General features: G+C 43.1%; 1 protein-coding gene across 5 annotated transcripts in view; it reads left to right on the plus strand.

Annotated features, from left to right (window-relative positions):
* RTKN2 (rhotekin 2) overlaps window positions 1-18820 on the plus strand; it is a 175826-nt gene that overhangs the window by 80673 nt on the left and 76333 nt on the right. For all 5 annotated transcript variants that reach the window (XM_033943543.1, XM_033943544.1, XM_033943546.1 and 2 more), the window contains 2 exons: window positions 16334-16428; window positions 18696-18802. In XM_033943543.1, the coding sequence (XP_033799434.1) occupies window positions 16334-16428; window positions 18696-18802 (202 nt within the window). The remainder of the gene's footprint in view (window positions 1-16333; window positions 16429-18695; window positions 18803-18820) is intronic.

Below are 18820 nucleotides of genomic sequence, written 5' to 3' on the forward strand. Positions count from 1 at the left end.
CTGGAGCCTTAGGTCCCACCTGGGGGCGCGGCCTGAGGCACATGGGCCAAACCCGACCATGTGCCTCAGGCCGCGCCCCCAGGTGGGACCTAAGGCTCCAGGGCCTATTCTGATTGGCCCACGCGCCTTAGGCCCTACCAGTAGGCGGAGCTTTAGGACGGATGGGCCAATCCGGCCTCATTCCTTCGTTGGCTGCCTGCCGGACAGGCGGGTTTGGCTCCCGTCTGTCCGGCCAACTTCCAAAGGTACGGGGAAGGGGGATGGGGGGGGCGTGGGGGTCGGCCAGGGGGGTCGCGGGTCGGCTGGGGGGGAGGGGGGTTTGCGTCGAGGGCAGGAGGGCCTGGGATCCCTCCTGCCCGTAATGTAGTGCGGGGTGGGGTTAGGGGGTCGCCGTGGCCAGGAGGGTTTGGGCTCCCTTCTGGCCCAACTACACAAAGGTACGGGGAAGGCGGGTGGGGGTGTCGTGGGGGTCGGCCAGGGGGGTCGCGGGTCGGCTGGGGGACGGGCGGAGGTTCTTGGGGGGGGCGGTCGTTCGGGGGAGGGGGGTTGCGTCGAGGGCAGGAGGGCCTGGGATCCCTCCTGCCCGTAATGTAGTGCGGGGTGGGGTTAGGGGGTCGCCGTGGCCAGGAGGGTTTGGGCTCCCTCCTGGCCCGATATTGTTGGGGAGTCGGCGGTCCTTCGGGGTGAGGGTGCGAGTGGTCCTGCCGGGGGGGGGGATGTATCGGACGTCGGGGGGGGCATCAGGCTTTCAGGATGGGGACAGACCTTCAAGGGGGGACAGGACTTCAAGGGAGGACAGTGCACGGAAAGTCAGGGGGGGTGAACGGAGAGTCGGGACAGCGCACGGAAAGTCAGGGCAGTGCACGGAAGTCAGGGGGGGTGAACGGAGAGTCGGGACAGCCCACGGAAAGTCAGGGCGGGCGAAAGGAGAGTCGGGCAGCATGCGCGTTATATGCCTGAGCGCGGTATAGAAAAGTTTTTGTACATATCATCGTGATTTCTGCGCGCTATACCCCTGTGCGCGTTTTACAATGGTGCGCGTTATATCCGCGAAAATACGGTACTTCAAATCTGAAGAACAATTTTATTATCAGATCAAAGGAGTAGCTATGGGAGCTACTATAGCACCTTCTATTGCATGTTTATATATGTCTTGCTTCGAAGAAACTTTTGTCTATCAATCTCAATTTATGAACAAAGTAGTTATATGGACAAGATTTATTGATGATGTTTTTTTCATTTGGAATAATTCTGAGGAAGAATTAAATCTTTTTATAGATGAGCTTAATCAGTTTGATATCAATATTAAATTTACTTTTAATATTGAGAAAGAGAAGATTGCTTTTCTAGACATCTTGATCTTTAAACATCATAAAAATCTACGAACAACTCTTTATAATAAACCCTCAGACCATAATACCTTGTTGGAATATAACAGCCATCATCCTACTAAATTAAAAGAAGGCATTCCAATGGGACAGTTTCTCAGAATCAGACGTTTATGTTCTGATGATCAAGATTTTCAAATTCAGGCCAACATTCTTTTTGAAAAATTTAGATAAAGGGGTTACCCTCAAAGAATTCTGAAAAAAGCATGGAAAAGGGCCTTTTTTTGCCACCGTGATTGGCTATTGCAACCTACACAGAAAGATCACATGAAGCCATTAGTATATGTTCGCCCGTTCTCTCCTCGTTGTCACCAAATTTGTCAGATTATTTGTAAACATTGGGCGATCCTAAAAGTACACCCCCCTCTTCAACAGATCCCGAAATTCGCCTTTAGAAGGGGTAGAAACATAGGAGAAATAATTAAACATAGTGATAATCCCCAAATAATAAATTACAACAATAACTCCCCTCATAGGGCTTGTGATCATTGTATATATTGTCAATATATATGGCAGAAGAACCATGTAGTGATCCCCCAGACTAATAAAAAGTTTTCTCTTAGATCTAATACTACCTGCGATTCAACAGGGATGATATATAGTATTATTTGCCCATGCTATAAACTATATATAGGTCACACTAAACATAAGGTTAAAATTCGAATGGGAGAACATCTCTCTAATATTAGGAGAAAACAGCTGCAAGCCCCCATAGTAGCACATTGGATGGAAGCAAATCATCAACCCGCTGATTTTCGATACACAGTTTTGAAACAAGTACACCTTCCTAGAGGAGGTGATATATCTCATAGGTTACTAATGGAAGAATTAAGATACATCTATAAATGGCAGTCTCTTACCCCGGGTGGTCTAAACGAAGAGATTGGATGGTTCAAACTGTGATTGGTCAGTTTGCACTGCAATGGGCGGGTTTAGGATCTCCCGTTGTTTTTAGTGGTGGAAAGTATGCTACTCGTCATTAGTGATGTGTTAGTCCCAGTGTTCTTAAATTACTTCATTCACTGATAGCGTTTTTCCTTTCTGCTTTTTGTTCCCCTCACTGAGTCATATCGAACCCTCTGGCCGTGCTAGTAAGTAGATATTTACTTTATTATTTTTGTTGCTTTGATTAATTTTTATATTTTTCTTTATTTATGTTTATGATTTAGATTTTGATTTGATAAGTTTTTTACCAAATAGTTAAGGTCTGGTTTTGATCACACATGTTTTAGATTCTATATGTCTTTTGTTTTTTTCAGTGCCCCCTTCCTGACGACGCTTTGGGCGAAACTCGAGTCGAAGGGAGGCCAGTAGTTCAGTGAACACGGGGTTTTAAAATATTCACAGCACTTGAACTGGATCTTAGTGATTACTACTTAGTATCATTGCCAAGCTTCTGCCTCCATAAGTGACTTCATTAAAATCAGATAAGTAATGACAACAACAATTATTTACATCAGGATATATTAACAATTTATTGTTTACTGGTCTCACGGATGGCAGTAAGAGGGACTCCCAAAGTGCTATGAAGGTCCCTCTCTACAACCATTGCTGGCATTTTTTATGACATTGTTTGGTTGGTGACTGAGCACTTTATAATTTAGTATGTTTACAGCATTTAGTGCACTTTGATATGAGTTTTTTTGTTTTTCATTTTTTATTGTTATTGAACAATTAGACTTGTGGAGATAAAGATTTTTGTATTTTCTATTCTAACACAAGTAATTATTATATCAGCTCCTGGAATTGGTTTAGTTTTTTGAGAATAATTTTATAACAGATTACCTGTATTTGGAGAGCAAGCAGGCAACTATTTTGGACCTACTTTATAGACACATTTGTAGTGAACCCTGAGGATAACTGGGAGCCAGTGAAGCTTAGACAGAAGCGGGGAGACGCGGTCGAATTTGCTTTTTGCGAAGATTAGTTTAGCCGCGGTGTTCTGAATCCGCTGAAGTCTGAGAAGACTTTTCTTTGTTAGGCTTAAGTAGATGGAGTTGCAGTAATCCAGTCTGGATAGAATAATGGATTGAACGAGGACAGCGAAGTGTTGTTGGTGGAAGCAGGATATTACTTTCCTTAACATGTGAAGATTGAAAAAGCATTTTTTTACCAAGGAGTTGAGATGATCATTGAAAGACAGTGTAGAGTCAATGATGATTCCCAGAACTTTGCTTGAGTGCTCAAGCTGCAGTTTGGTGCCAGAGGATAGTGGGATGAGGGTGGGTAGCTGATCTAATTTTGGGCCGAGCCAAAGTAGTTTTGTTTTGGTCTCGTTTAGTTTCATATGAACGGTGTGAGCCCAGGATTAGAGATTCGTTATACAAGAAGAGATGTTATCAGAGAGGTTGGTGAGGTTAGAGTCTGTCTCGAGGAGGACAAGGATGTCGTCGGCGTAGGTGTAAAGTGTCTCCAAGGGGGATAGTTGGAGGAGTTTCAGGGAGGACATATAAACATTTAAAAGAATCGGGGATAGAGGTGAACCCTGAGGAACTCCGCAAATCGGTTTCCAAGGGGAGGTGCCATTCATGTTAACGAAGTAGGAGCGGGAACGTAAGAATTTTGAGAACCAATCTAAGACTGTGGAGTTTATGCCAATTTCAGAAAGTTGGAGGATTAGTATGTCATGATGGACAATGTTGAAAGCTGCAGAAAGGTCGAATTGAAGTAGGACAGCGAACGTGTTGCAAGAGTGAAGTTGTTGGACCTTTGAAATTAATGAGGTCAAAATGGATTCGGTGCTGAAGTTGGGTCTGAAGCCATGTTGGTAGGGTAGGAGAATGGAGAATCTCTCAAGATAGGATGAGAATTGGGTGGCTATGATGGACTCCAGCATCTTGGTCAGGAGAGGAATATTAGCTATTGGGCGATAGCTGGATGGTGTGGAGGGGTTTAGGTCAGCTTTTTTCAATAGAGGGGATAAGGTAATGTGTCCCATTTCTGCAGAAAATAGGCCTGAAAGTAGGGCGGAATTTATAAGTTTGGTGAGAGATGAGATGGCTTGTGCGGGAATATTCTCGTATAAGTAGGAGGGGAAAGGATCCAAGGTACAGTTGCAGGATTTTAACTTGAGGCAGAGTTTAGAGACCTGGGAATCAGAAACGAGCTCGAAGGCAGTCCAGGATCTGTCAGCTGGGATATGGTTGGCCTCGGTTAGAGTAGGGTTGGAGACGGCGAGCACTAGAGAGTTGTAAGAGGGTGTTGGTGGGAAAGAGCATCGTAAGGTAGTGACTTTCTCATTGAAAAATTTTGCTAGATCATCGGCAGATGGAGAGGAGGGGAGTGTGGTGGAATCATGTTTAGAGGATATGGAGCGCCAAATGTTGAACAATGTATTACTTTGGTTGTTGGATCTGGAGATTTTGTTGCCGTAGTAGCTCTTCCTTGATTTTTTAAATTCAGTATTGTAGAACTTAATGTTAGCCCTCCAGGACTGTCTGTCTGTGGGGGATTTAGATTTTTTCCATTTGCGTTCCAGTATTCGGCATTTCTGCTTCAGTTGTCTGTGATATGGAAGGTACCAGGGGGATTTGCGGGAATAGGAGACAGTTTTGGTGGATAGTGGAGCGAGGGAGTGGTAGGTGGTCTCAGAGAGGGTGATCCAATTGTGCCAGTTGGATTCAGGGTTTGGAGGGTTGGGAATGGTAGAAATTAGGTTGAAGAATTTGGTCCAGAACAAATTGCTAGCAATTTTTTTTTTTGGAAGGAGGAACGAGGTGGGGGCTCGAGGTGTGACATGAAAATTGGAAGGCAGAAAGCCCCTAGGAAGTGGTCGGACCAAGGGACATGTTCCCAGCGAGTGTCGTCGACCGAGGTTTTGTAGTCGGTGAGATCGAGGAAGCTGATGATGTCTAGCGTATGCCCCATTTCATGGGTTGTGGAGAGAGCCGGGGGGGGGGGGAGAAGCCTAAAGAAGTGAGGAAGTTATTGAAATCAATTGCATCCTTGTTGGTGGTATCGTTTAGGTGAAGATTGATATCTCCAATGATTAGTAATCTTTGAAATTTGAGGAAGGCGTTTATAATGGTCTCGAGGACGAGTTCAGAGGATTTGTTCCAGGGGGATGGTGGACGATATAATAGCAGGATACCCAGTGGGTGAGGATGGAGCTTGTCATTGACAGAGACTAGCATATATTCTAGGGAGGCATGGCTACCCTTTTATAGAAGCTGGACATCGAAGAATGATTTGTGAAGGAGTGCCAGACCACCTCCTTTTCGGTTAATTCTGGGGGAGAAGAGGCCTCGGTAACCGTGAGAACAGAGTTCGTTTTGAGAGAATATGTCGTCTTTTGCGATCCAAGATTCAGTGATGAATAGGAATCCGGGGTTAAGATCCTCAAGAAGGTCCTTCAAAATTTGGGTTTTGTTGCATGCGGATCTGGCGTTACAGTAGAGAGACGGGACTGGGGTGAGAGAGTCAGAGGCGTGGTTGGGAGGGTTGGCAGGGGAAATGGGCTTTAAGGAGGCGTGATTGATTCTTCGGGGGATTTTTTTGGAGGGATGACTTCTGGTGCATAAAAGCGTGGGGATTTTGGCACCAAGGCAGATAGGACTGACAATAATGGAGTTGAGTAAGTTAGGAGGGGGAGGTTTCAAGCAGAAGGAGATATTGGAGGATGAGCAGAGAAGGAGAAGAAAGATCCATGGGTGTGGTTTCATGGTGGGGGTTAGGAGAGCCTTTGGAGGGATGGGAGGCGGGAATAACGGAAGGCTTGGGGAATGGGTAGAACTTGGCAATTGGGCAGAACTAAAACAATTAAATAGAAGCTGGTGAACTTTAGTAAACTGGGCAGAACTTAATCAATTGAGAAGAATCTGGAGATCCTTAGCAGAACATAAACAGTTGAATAGAATCTGGTGATCCTTAGCAAACTTAAACAATAAATAGATGGAATAATAATTTAAGATTGATTAACTTTCCACGAATTTCAACAGTGACTCCAAGAGAAATGTTAAAAAGGTATTTGCTGGAGATATTGGAAGTACCGGAAGATTCATTACCTCCTTTCACCCAGGTCTATTATTTGCCTAATAAAAATCAGGATCTTCAAGAAAAAACTCAGGGACCAATTGATGTCTCTGCTTTACTTGAACTATCTGATAAAGAAATTGCAATACCTGCTACATTGATTGTGACCCTGGCTATTACGCTAGATAAGAATTGGCTTTTGAGACTATTCTTCAAAAATAAGGAAAAAAAGTTTCTTGATCTTAAGATACAGATGTTCCCAGATTTGGCAAGAGATACACAAAGACGTAGAAAGGAGTTTCTACTATTAAAACCTGGAGTTTTGGCTCTTGGGGGAACTTTCTATCTTCGCCATCCTTGCAAGTGCATAGTTCAATATAATTCTCAGAAATATGTTTTCTTTGAACCAAACCAGTTGACGGCCCTTCTCTCCTTGTCCCGCCTGGAAAAGGGGAAAGAATGAGGGCTTCAAGATATAAGGCGCCTGAATTTCAGTTAACCACGTACCACTTATCTTTAATAATAGTTCTATGTTTAATTCCGTTTAATTTACATCATGGATCATAATTGTGGACTTGAGAGATTATACAAAAACTTGATTTCTATGTAAATTTATGAGGTTTCATTTGTTCTTTTGATGTAATCACTTTCTGTACAAGATTTATCTTGATTTGTTAATTTGAAATTTATAAATAAATAATAATAATAATTAAAAAAAACAATAAATAGAATCTGGTGATCCTTAACAGGACTTAAACAATTAAATAGGAATTGTTGACTAATCAGAATGGAACTTATCAATTATGTCTAGATTGATGTTTGAAGCGGGCAAAAGCCAAGCCGGAAGGAGGGACAAGATGGAGGGAAACTTCCTCCTTCCTCTGCCTTGAGAAGTCGCAGGAGAGCAAAACTTTCGGCGGCCCTCAAGTGGGCTGGGGAGACGAAGGTGCTCTGAGAAAGAGCCAAAGCAGGGCTGGTCTGTGTCGCGGCGTCGGACGGAGGAAGGAGGGACAAGATGGAGGGAAGCTTCCTCCTTCCTCTGCCTTGAGAAGTCGCAGGAGAGCAAAACTTTCGGCGGCCTTCAAGTGGCTGGGGAGACGAAGGTGCTTTGAGAGAGAGCAAAATCTGCCACTGGAGGATGCCTGCTCCAAAGTAGCATATGATAATTTTAGAAGCCACATTTTATTCATGTACAAAAGCATCTATGCACAAAAATGCCAGTTTATAAAATTACCCATAAAAAGGAAGAGAAACAAACTCCACAGGGTCAATATTCAGCTAGCATCACTCGGTTTGCTCCTAACCACCACCAGGGTTATGCCCAGAAATTCAGTGCTGGGCCATGTCCAGGTTTTGACAATGAATTTCTAGATTTCTGGAAACCATAGCCAGTTAAGTGTAATATTACATTACATTTTCCAGCACTGTATTTCTATCCCACTAATACCGATTACAGTTCAGGGCGGTTTACAAAATTAGAAGCTGAAGACAATCTTTCCAGGAATTACAAAAACCATAGATCAAAAGACAGGTTCAATCATTTAGATTACACATATTTCCTAAATAGCATGATTTTAATAGTAGTATGAAAAAATGTTATAATTTATCATCTTAGAGATGTGCAAAGGTAATATATATTCCATAATTTAGATGCCCGATACAGAAAATTGTCTGATCTGTATTTAAAGACACCTGATCTACTGTGGTCTCTATTGCAAACTCACTATCAGGATGTCTTATCTTCCCTGTTTGGGTGATATCTTTTAAAAAGATACCTTTTCATGCCCTTTTGAGCAATTCTATTCAGCACTTAACCAGCTATGGGGCACTGTATAAAGATAGAACTTACTTTTACACAATCATATTCATGCGGTGTCTTTAGTTGGTTAAGTGCTGAATATCAGCACTTAACTGGTCATGTACTGACTCAGCCCTGGAAACACCCTCAAAATAGCCAATCTTTATTCAAGTACTAACCAGTCATTTTCAACAGCACTAACCAGTTAAATGCTACTGAAAATGACCGGTTAGACTTGTGAACAGGTGATATAACTGACCAGGAACTATTTCTAGTCAGATAAATTGCTTTGAAAATTGATGCCCACAAATCTGAGGGTCAAGGAGGGGTATTCTTAAGTTGAATGAACTAATTATATATTTTCATTGAAACTTCAAAGACAATGACCTAACATGGCTATGTTTTGGCAGAGTATCTTTATCAGAGGACCATAACTCTAAAAATACCTTAAGATATTTGATATTCAGCTGGCAACAGTAAACGTTTTGGTATTTTGTATGCTGGCCAATATCAGCTAAGTTAGATTTGAATATTCAATGCCAGATCAACTTAATTGAAACCTAAGTGATACAAAATGCCTATTAGGTAACATTAAAAGAGTATTTCAAAATTTAATGCAAAAAGATTGTGTTCTGGTTTAGTTTAGCTTATTTGCTTATATTCTGCTTATACCTAAAGCACAGTTACTTACCATAACAGGTACAGCATACAGATATTCTCATATTTATTTATTCATTCATAAGAACATAAGCAGTGCCTCTGCCGGGTCAGACCACAGGTCCATCCTGCCCAGCAGTCCGCTCCCGCGGCGGCCCAAACAGGTCACAACCTGTCTGTATCACCAGAAGGGGCTCCCTTGCCACCTTGGTTTCTCATTTAAGTCCTGTCTTCCTATCGAAGTCCTAACCCTCCGGTCTTGCACATGCACGACCTGGTTTGGTTTCTATACTCATTACCTGGTTAGCTTTCTATACTTGTTACATCCCAGCTCCTCCCTCAGTATCCCATGATCCCTTTATCCTTCAGGAATCCGTCCAATCCCTGTTTGAATCCCTGTACCGTACTCTGCCTGATCACTTCCTCCGGTAGCGCATTCCAAGTGTCCACGACCCTTTGGGTGAAAAAAAACTTCCTTGCGTTTGTCCCAGGGGAGCTCAGAACGGTTTACATGCATTTCCCTCTCTGTCCCGGCGGGCTCACAATCTATCTAACGTACCTGGGGCAATGGGGGGATTAAGTGACTTGTCCAGGATCACAAGGAGCAGCGGGGGTTTGAACCCACAACCTCAGGGTGCTGAGGCTGTAGCTTTAACCACTGCACCATGGCGTCATCAACGGAGCTCTGGTACGGAAGGTTCCAAATGTATCACCACTTTAAGAACTTTAGAAAGTTTGCGACGACTGCACTGCGCAAGTGCCTTTCTCACCCAACATAGGCGCGCGGCTCCTCAGTTCAGTTAGCCGGCTATGAAGCCAACCAGGGTAGGTAGGTGGGTTGTGAGAATATCTGCCTGCTGTCCCTGGATAACACTTGTTACGGTAAGTAACTGTGCTTTATCCCAGAAAAGCAGGCAGTATATTCTCACATGTGGGTGACCTCCAAGCTAACCAGAATGGGATGATGGGAGTGTTGGCCTTTTAGGAAAATTAATTTTGTAATACAGTTTGGCTGAAGAGCCCATCCCGTCTGGAAAAAGATTCCAGACAGTAATGTGAAGTGAAAGTATGAACTGAGGACCAGGTAGCAGCTTTGCAGATTTCATCAATAGGAGTAGAGCGAAGAAAAGCTACAGAAGCCGCCATAGCCCAAACTTTATGGGCTGTAACCCGACTTTGCAGGTGCAGCCCAGCCTGAGCGTAACAGAACTATATGCTGGAAGCCAACCAGTTGGAAATCGTTCTCTTCGAAACAGGATGCCCCAACTTGTTAGGATCAAAAGAGATGAAAAGTTGAGGAGATGATCTGTGTGATTTAGTCCTTTGCAATTAGTAAGCTAATGCTCGTTTGCAGTCCAGAGTATGAAGAGCTGTTTCTCCTGGATGAGAATGAGGCTTGGGAAAAAATACTGGAAGCACAATCGACTGATAGAGATGAAATTCAATGACAACCTTTGGTAAGAACTTTGGATGAGTGTGAAGCACAAACCTGTCATGGTGGAACACTGTAAATGGTAGATCCGCTACCAACACTTGAAGTTCACTCACTCTTCTGGAAGAACTGAGGGAGATGAGAAAGACAACTTTCCAAGAAAGAAATTTGAGATGAGCCGTAGGCATTGGTTCAAAAGGAGGCTTCATCAATTTGGCAAGAACCACAGTGAGATCCCATACCACTGGAAATGGTTTGAGAGGTGGTTTTTACATTAAAAAGTCCTTTCATGAACCTGGAAATGAGAGAATATGCAGTAAGTGTTTTACCATCCACTGGCTGATGAAAGGCAGTGATCGCACTAAGATGGACTCTAATAGATGTAGATTTGAGGCCAGAGTCAGATAAATGGAGTAGATAATCCAAAATCAGAGAAACAGAGATGGATTTTGGATCCTCATAAAGAAGATACCAAGCAGAAAACCGTGTCTACTTTTGTTGATAACACTGCTGAGTGGCAGGTTTTCTGAAAATGCCATCTGCAGCTAAGTGTTTTTGTTCTTTCTGCTCACCATTGACATTGTTTGAGACTTTGAATACATGCTGTATGCTGTGCTCACACATTTGTAATTTTTGGAATTTGGCGTGCTGATGATTTTTAAGGTGGTTCCTGAGAGGGCTACTATAGTGTTTTTCTCACTGCTAAACTAATCGCTACACATGGGATTGTAACCTCATTCGGTGGTCATATAAGTGGAATTTTTTGCCATATGAAGCTTAACTGAGGCTTTCTCTCCACTTTTTCCTTTTTTTCAAGTGAGTGTGTTTGTATATAAATGCAGTGGGTATTCCTTGTAGTGTCTCGAGGGAGAACCTCTGTTTTGTTCCTGATAGGGTCCCCTTGCCTCCACTGCTTCTACCTCGAGCCTCATCAGACCTTCGTTTGCAGCGGCTCTTTCCTCGATGACGTCTGCTGTATCTTCCCCTGTATCCTCAGGTCAGATAGCTCAGCAGACAGTTCCACCGGTGGTGCTTAAGGTGTCTAAAAGACTTCCAGTTCAAAGCACATTTCCACTGCCTCTGTGGAACCTCCAGCCAACGCAGGTGGTCCGGTTTCAGATGCAGATCCAATCTTGCCGGCTTCTTTCCAGACCATGTTAGAGAAGCAATTCATCCAGTTCCTCACTAATATGGGACCGAAGCTTGCTACTCTAATCCAGCCTGGGCATCCTGCAGACTCCCGCGAGGTTGAGTCTCTTCCTGGGCCTTGGTCTCAGCCTACACACTCTATGCAGGGAGCAGAGTATCTGCAAGTGTCTGGTCTGGCATCTATGCACGTAAAGCAAACAGCAGATTCTTTGCAAGTGCCTCGACAGGAATCCTCACACTCAATACAAGGAGCAGAGTCTTTGGGAGTGCATCGAGGTTCCTCCATCAAACCTCTGGAGCTTCGATCCACAGCTTCCAGCCCCATCCATTCCTTGGTGCCATCGACTGCTTTCATCTCCAGGGCAAAGTCTCCTCGAACTTCGAGATCTGTTTCCAAGCACTGTTCTCACCGACGTTTGAGGCCTTCATTGAGGCATACTTCCAGGCATAGCTCTTCTTCCAAGGAGCGTCTTTCTACTAAGCCTTGACCTACACCTTCTAGTTCTACTAGACCACCGACTCCTCGATCGAGGTCTCCACTTCCAAACCTCGAGGACTCAGCGGTTTCGATTGCTTCATCCAAGTCTCCTTATTCTTTTGATGCCTTTTTTTCTGACCGAAGCCTCATCTTCAACCCAGGCTGCCTCGACGACCTCGAGTCCTTCTCGAGGCAAGGCATTGGCGGATCAGCTGTCTTTCTCCTCTTTTCTTTGTCAGATGGCTATTGACTTGGACCTTCAATTGGATGCTGGTTCCAAATATTCAAAGGAGTATCTCAAAGTCATGCATCTGCCTCAACCTCCGGCAGAGTCACTTAAGCTTCCTCTTCACAAGCTTTTGTCTCAGACTTTTACCAGATGCCTGGAGACTCCTTATGCAATTCCAGCTGTTCCAGGCAAATTGGACTCCAGATATAAAATTCTCCATTGCAAAGGATTTGAGAATTCACAATTATCTCACCAATCCCTACTTGTGGAGTCATCCTTGAAGAGGTCCCACCGTTCCTCCTGGAAGGGAAGGGAAAACTATGGACAAATTCAGACGTCGCATCTATCAAAATGCCATGATGTCCTCTAAAGTCCTTAATTAAAATTTCCATTTTATCACTTATTTTGAGTTCCTCATTGCTCTTTTGCCTAAATTTATCACTTATTTAGATACTCAAAAGCACTTTGAATTTCAAGAAGTCATCGCTTCTCTATCACAACTCAGATTACATCTACTTCAGTCTTCTTACGATGCCTTTGAGTTGTCTGCCTGGGTGCTGCTTGTTCTTTAGCAATGCGCCGCCTTGCTTGGCTTCGTACCATTGACATGGATACTAATCTTCAGGACCGCTTGGCTAATATTTCTTGTGCAGGCAATGACCTCTTTGATGAATCTATTGAGGCAGCCACCAAGAAATTGTCTGAGCATGAAAAATCCTTTGCTTCTATTGTCAGATCTAAACCGAAGCCAGCTCCTGCCAAGCCTGCACACTCTCCTCCTATTTACCAGAGGCGTTTTACTCCAAGAGCGGCTCCTTAAACTTGCCCTCCTCTCAAGAAACAGCAGAATCAGAATCAATAGAAACCTCAAACTTCTGCTGCACCTAAGGCTACACAGCCTTTTTGACTGTTTAAAACAGAGCATAACCTCCACCGTTATGTCTCTATCCTATCTTCCCCCTATTGGAGGTCGTCTCCATTATTTTTACCACTGATGGGAGACAATCACATCCGACCTCTGGGTGCTGTCAATCATCAGGGAAGGATACTCTCTTCATTTCTCTCAGGTTCCACCAGAGCTTCCTCCAAGAGAGTATCCTTCCAGTCCATCTCAGACTGCCCTTCTTCTTCAAGAAGCTCAAGCTCTGCTTCGTCTCCATGCCATCGAACCAGTTCCTTTGGAACAGCAGAACAGGGAGTTTTACTCCTGTTACTTCCTTGTTCCGAAGAAGATGGGCGATCTGCGACCCATTCTGGACCTCAGGGCTCTCAACAAATTTTTAGTCAAAGAAAAATTTTGCATGCTATCCCTGGCATCCCTGTATCCCCTCCTAGATCAGAACGACTGGTTATGCTCTCTGGATCTCAAGGAGGCTTATACTCATATTCCCATTCATCCGGCCTCCCGCCAATATCTCATATTTCGGGTGGGGAATCTGCTGCCCTTTGACCTGGCTTCCTCTCCCAGAGTGTTCACCAAGTGCCTAATAGTGGTAGCAGCAGCTCTAAGGAACCATGGTCTTCAGGTTTTTCCTTACCTCAACAACTGGCTCATCAAAGATTGAACATCTCAGGGGGTTGTTGTAGCGACCCAACGGACTACGTGGTTCCTACAAAGTTTGGGATTCGAAATCAACTTTCCCAAATCCCAACTTCAACCCTCTCAGAATCTACAATTCATCAGAGCTGTTCTGGACACTATCCAACTCAGAGCATTTCTTCCGCAACAACGTCTGGAAGCTCTCCTACAACTCTGTCATACAGTGTCTTCCCGCTTCTCCATATCAGCGAGACACATGATGGTACTCCTGGGTCACATGGCCTCCTCTGTGGACCCTGGCATCTCAGTAGATGCAGGTTTGCGACCCACTTTCTCGACACATAAGTCACTCCTTCGTTGGTGGATGCTCTCTTCCAATCTCTCCAGAAGCTTGCTGTTTCAAACTCCCCCCCCCCCCCCATCAGAAGGTCCTCACAACAGATTCCTCGACCTATGCTTGAGGCACTCATCTCGATGGTCTCCGTACTCAAGGCCACTGGACCAGTACAGATCGTCAGTGTCATATCAATCTGTTGGAACTCAGAGCGATTTTCAAGGCTCTCAATGCTTTTCAACATTTTCTTAACAACCAGGTTGTCCTCATTCGGACGGACAACCAAGTCGCCATGTCCTATGTCAAGAAACAGGGAGGGACGGGATCTTCCTTCCTTTGTCAAGAAGCTCTAAAGGTTTGGGATCGCCAAAACACCTTCCTCAAAGCTGTCTACATCCAAGGGGCGGAAAATTGCTTGGTGGACAACTTGAGTTGTCTTCTGCAACCTCTCGAAGGACACTCCATTCCTCGCCCCTACATCACATTTTTTCACATTCCCTCTCATTCTCAAGACTCTTGTCAAGTTGAAGAACGATCATGCCACCATGATTCCGATTGCTCCTCGGTGGCCGAGACAACCTTGGTACACCCTTCTACTTCAACTCAGCAGCAGGGAGCCATACCTTCTACCAGTTTTTCCATCTCTGCTTACACAAATTCAGGGATCTCTGCTTCATCTCAACCTGCAGTCTCTACACCTGAGAGCTTGGTACCTCTGAACATAACTCCTCTTCAGTTTTCTCAATCTATAAGAGACATTTTAGAGTCTTCTATAAAGCCTACCACTAGACAATGCTATCACCAGAAATGGACTAGATTTTCTACGTGGTGTTTTTCTCACGATAAGGAGCCTCAACATTCCTCCTTATCTTCTGTTTTGGACTACCTTTTTGCACTTATCCACCTCTGGCCTCAAGTCTACATTGATCTGAGTCCATCGAAGTGCAATTGCTGCTTTCCATCAGCCTATTGAAGGGAAACCACTCTCTGCTCATCCGGTGGTTTCTAGATTTATGAAAGGACTTTTCAATGTCAAACCTCCTCTCAGACCGCCTCCAGTGGTTTGGGACCTCAATGTTGTCTTGCTCAATTGATGAAGCCTCCATTTGAACCAATGTCTACGGTTCATCTGAAGTATCTCACTTGGATAGTGGTGTTTCTCATTGCCCTCACTTCTGCTCGAAGAGTCAGTGAGCTGCAAGCTTAAGTTGCTGATTCACGTTTCACTGAGTTCCATCATGACAAGGTGGTCCTTCGTACTCATCCTAAATTCTTGCCTAAAGTGATTTTGGAATTTCATCTCAACCAATCCATTCTTCCAGTGTTCTTTCCAAAGCCTCATTCTCATCCTGGAGAATCAGCTCTTCATACTCTGGACTGTAAACGTGCTTTGGCCTTTTATTTAGAATGCACCAAATCACACAGAACTGCTCCTCAACTTTTTGTCTCCTTCGATCTAAACAAGGTGGGACATCCCATCTCTAAGCATACCATCTCCAACTGGATAGCTGCTTGTATCTCATTCTGCTATGCCCAGGCTGGATTACCCCTACACAGTAGAGTCACAGCCCATAAGGTCAGAGCAATGGCAGCTTCAGTAGCTTTCCTCAGATCTACACTTATTGAGGAAATTTGCAAAGCTGCTACTTGGTCCTCGGTTCATACTTTCACTTCTCACTATTGTCTGGATGTTTTCTCCAGACGGGATGGTCATTTTGGCTAAACAGTATTAAAAAATTTATTCTCCTAATTTGTCAACGCTCCCACCATCCCATTCTGGTTAGCTTGGAGGTCACCCATATGTGAGAATAGGCTGCCTGCTTGTCCTGGGATAAAGCACAGGGACAGCAGGCAGCTATTCTCACAACCCACCCACCTCCCCTGGTTGGCTTCTCTGCTAGCTATCTGAACTGAGGAGACGCGCCCTGTGCTGGGCGGGAAGGCACTCGCGCATGCGTGATACGGCTGACTCGAAACTTCTAGTTTCTACAAGCAAGCCTGCTTGCGAGGCTTCCGCATCGAGGCTCCGTTGGTGACGTCGCCCATATGTGAGAATAGTTGCCTGCTATCCCTGGATAACACCTGTTACGGTAAGTAACTGTGCTTTATGCTGTTATGGGGGGGGGGAAACCCATTCTCATTAATTGCAATGTACTTCTTATTCAATACACCTTTTGTAAGATTGATATCTTACAAATTATTTTGTAAGATTGATACCTCTCAAATTCTGAATACTGTTCTGACATGCAGAAAGGTTCATGTTCACAGAGTACATTAAAAGACCAGTCCTTCATATGAGTCCATGTAATTTGTTAGTCAAATGACAAATATTTCACTTTCTTTCTGTTCCAAACTAGTGGTGTAAAATACAGTTTGTTGGCACACATCACACTGACATTGAGTTCTGCTGGCGATGCTTTCACAACCCACAATCTCATCATTTCAAGCAGTGGTAAGTCTCAGCAATATGGATTTCAGAGGAGAGAAAACATCATTAAAATTTATTGCATAGTCTTTGTTTTCCACAGATTATGAATATTTGATGAAACATTGTTAAATGCAACTGTTGCAGCCCTGTCTGAATTCCTATGTTTTTAAAAAGTGTTGTATCAATTTCTTCACTTTCTATAGATGTTGAAATTGATTCTTAAAACTTGTATTTTTCTTTCATGCCCTAAATAATGTAATCAACACAAATTATAATATCATTACCTCCAAGTCTCAAATCTTATCCCCCAAACCTCAGCAACACCACTCAAGGCTCAAACACTTCATTGCCTCAAGCATTATATGTCAATTCATCATAGGTTCTCAACCCAACAACTTAATTTCTCTTTTAATTTTAATATTTTTTTTAAGTTACTTTTCAAACATTCAAATATAGTTTAATAAATGCACATAGCTCTGTGGCCTTTTATTCAGGGAATATCAGCAGACATGTTTCACTACTGCTTTTTCAAGGCCATTCCCCTAAACTGAGAGGGAGTGTAAAATTAAATTTGAAAGCTCTGACGCAGGCTTCAGCTGGGTTTGAATTAGATGTGACATAAGTCAGCTGGGGCACAGTGCCAGAGATTTAAATTGCTAGGTAAACACCACCGCCATCTTTGATAAAGTGGTCAAGTGGGAAGGTGGTGATCCTATAGGTAGGTTTAATCTTTTAGAGTTAAGGATTGGATTCTTACTTATTGGTGAACAAAGGTTCTCCTTGGATATTTGATACATGTATTTCATACATGTATTTGTTAATGTAATTATGATGGTATTTTAGGGGAATAGCCTTGAAAAAGCCCTGTTGGAGGGGCCTTAGGCACCTGGGCCGACTGGAATCTTAGGCCCAATTTGCAGTGCATTCTGGGATGCACTGAAAGTGGCCTAAGATTCTGACTGGCCAGATCCCTTAGAATCCATGGGCACTATTGGCTTTGGGGACCTTTTAACTAGAAATGCAGTTCACTGGCCTCATTTAAATGATGGCTTGTTCCACTGGAAGAATATTTCCTTTTGTAGCTGGAAGCTGAGAATCTTTTCTATGACTACAACTGGTTAAGAGGGGACAACACAAATAGAAATCTTCAGAGAGCAATACACTATATTTGTAGAGTGGAGGAGTAGCCTAAAGGTTAGTGCAGCAGGCCTTGATCCTAGTAAACTGGGTTTGATTCCCACTTCATCTTCTTTTGTCCCTGGGCAAATCATGTAAATCACTGTTGCCCAGGTTAAAAAAAACTTAGATTGTGAGCCCACTAGGGACAGAGAAAGTATCTGCATATGTCTAGTAGCGCTATAGAAATGATTAGTAGTTAGTATATTGCTATTTTATTTTTCATTTGATGAAGATGGATATTTTCTCGTGAGGTTTGTCTTTCATATGAATACATGTTTGTCTTGGAGATTTTGGGATTATTTATTGTTTTATTGGTATTTTACCAGTTGAAACCAATAAATGATGACCCTTTCATATACAATCCTTGAATAATGTCTCATGAACTGGGTATATTTTAGCCTTTTAGACAAGTATATGCTAAATGATTAATTTTTCCAAAGCTCATATTATATTTACATGTTCCTGAGAGAGATTAGTATTTTTAAGGATTTTTATTTTTGACTTAACAAGAGGCAGGCAAACTCCCCTGACTTCATGCTATGTGTGCGTGGAGAGGTGAATTCAGCATTGTGAAGCTCATGCTCTGCTTCTGACATAATTTAAACAATGATGAGACCTTATGCTGCCATACTTAAACTCAGGCCTTTCCATATGATTTTGAAGGTGACTGAGCACAAGTTGTACTTGATTTCTGTACTTAAGTATAGCATAGGTCTGATTTTTATTTTATTTTTTATAACTACACTATGCAAACTATCTGTTTTTTAAACTAAATGTAGGCAGATGTGTATCTGATGGCTAGTCACTGTGGATGATCTATAGATGGACATTTCTCTTTTCTGCTGAAATGTCAGGTATATCAGTCATGTCTTATTTTGAAAGAGACTGATCCAGGTCCAAAAATAAGATTTAAAGCAAAGATAAACAGAAAATATTTGTGTTTAATATAAAATTCAGATATTCAGACTTTGCATAAAACAATCATTTTCTGTTTGCAGAACTAGTGGAAGACATTATTTAGATTGAAAGTTGTAGTAAAAAAATTCAGTATAATGTAGTTTATATATGGATAACTGCTCATCACCTTAGCTAAATGAACATTTTTGTTGCAGAGATTTCTTCCTTTTGGCTTCCTCTTTATGGCAGTATGTGTTGCCGTTTGGTTGCGCAGCCTGCCTTTATGACAGAACCTTCCATAGCGGGATTTCTCAATCAGCAGGTAAGAAAAAATTACTAA

Source organism: Geotrypetes seraphini, chromosome 4 (assembly GCF_902459505.1).
Source record: "Geotrypetes seraphini chromosome 4, aGeoSer1.1, whole genome shotgun sequence".
Lineage (NCBI taxonomy): Eukaryota > Metazoa > Chordata > Amphibia > Gymnophiona > Dermophiidae > Geotrypetes > Geotrypetes seraphini.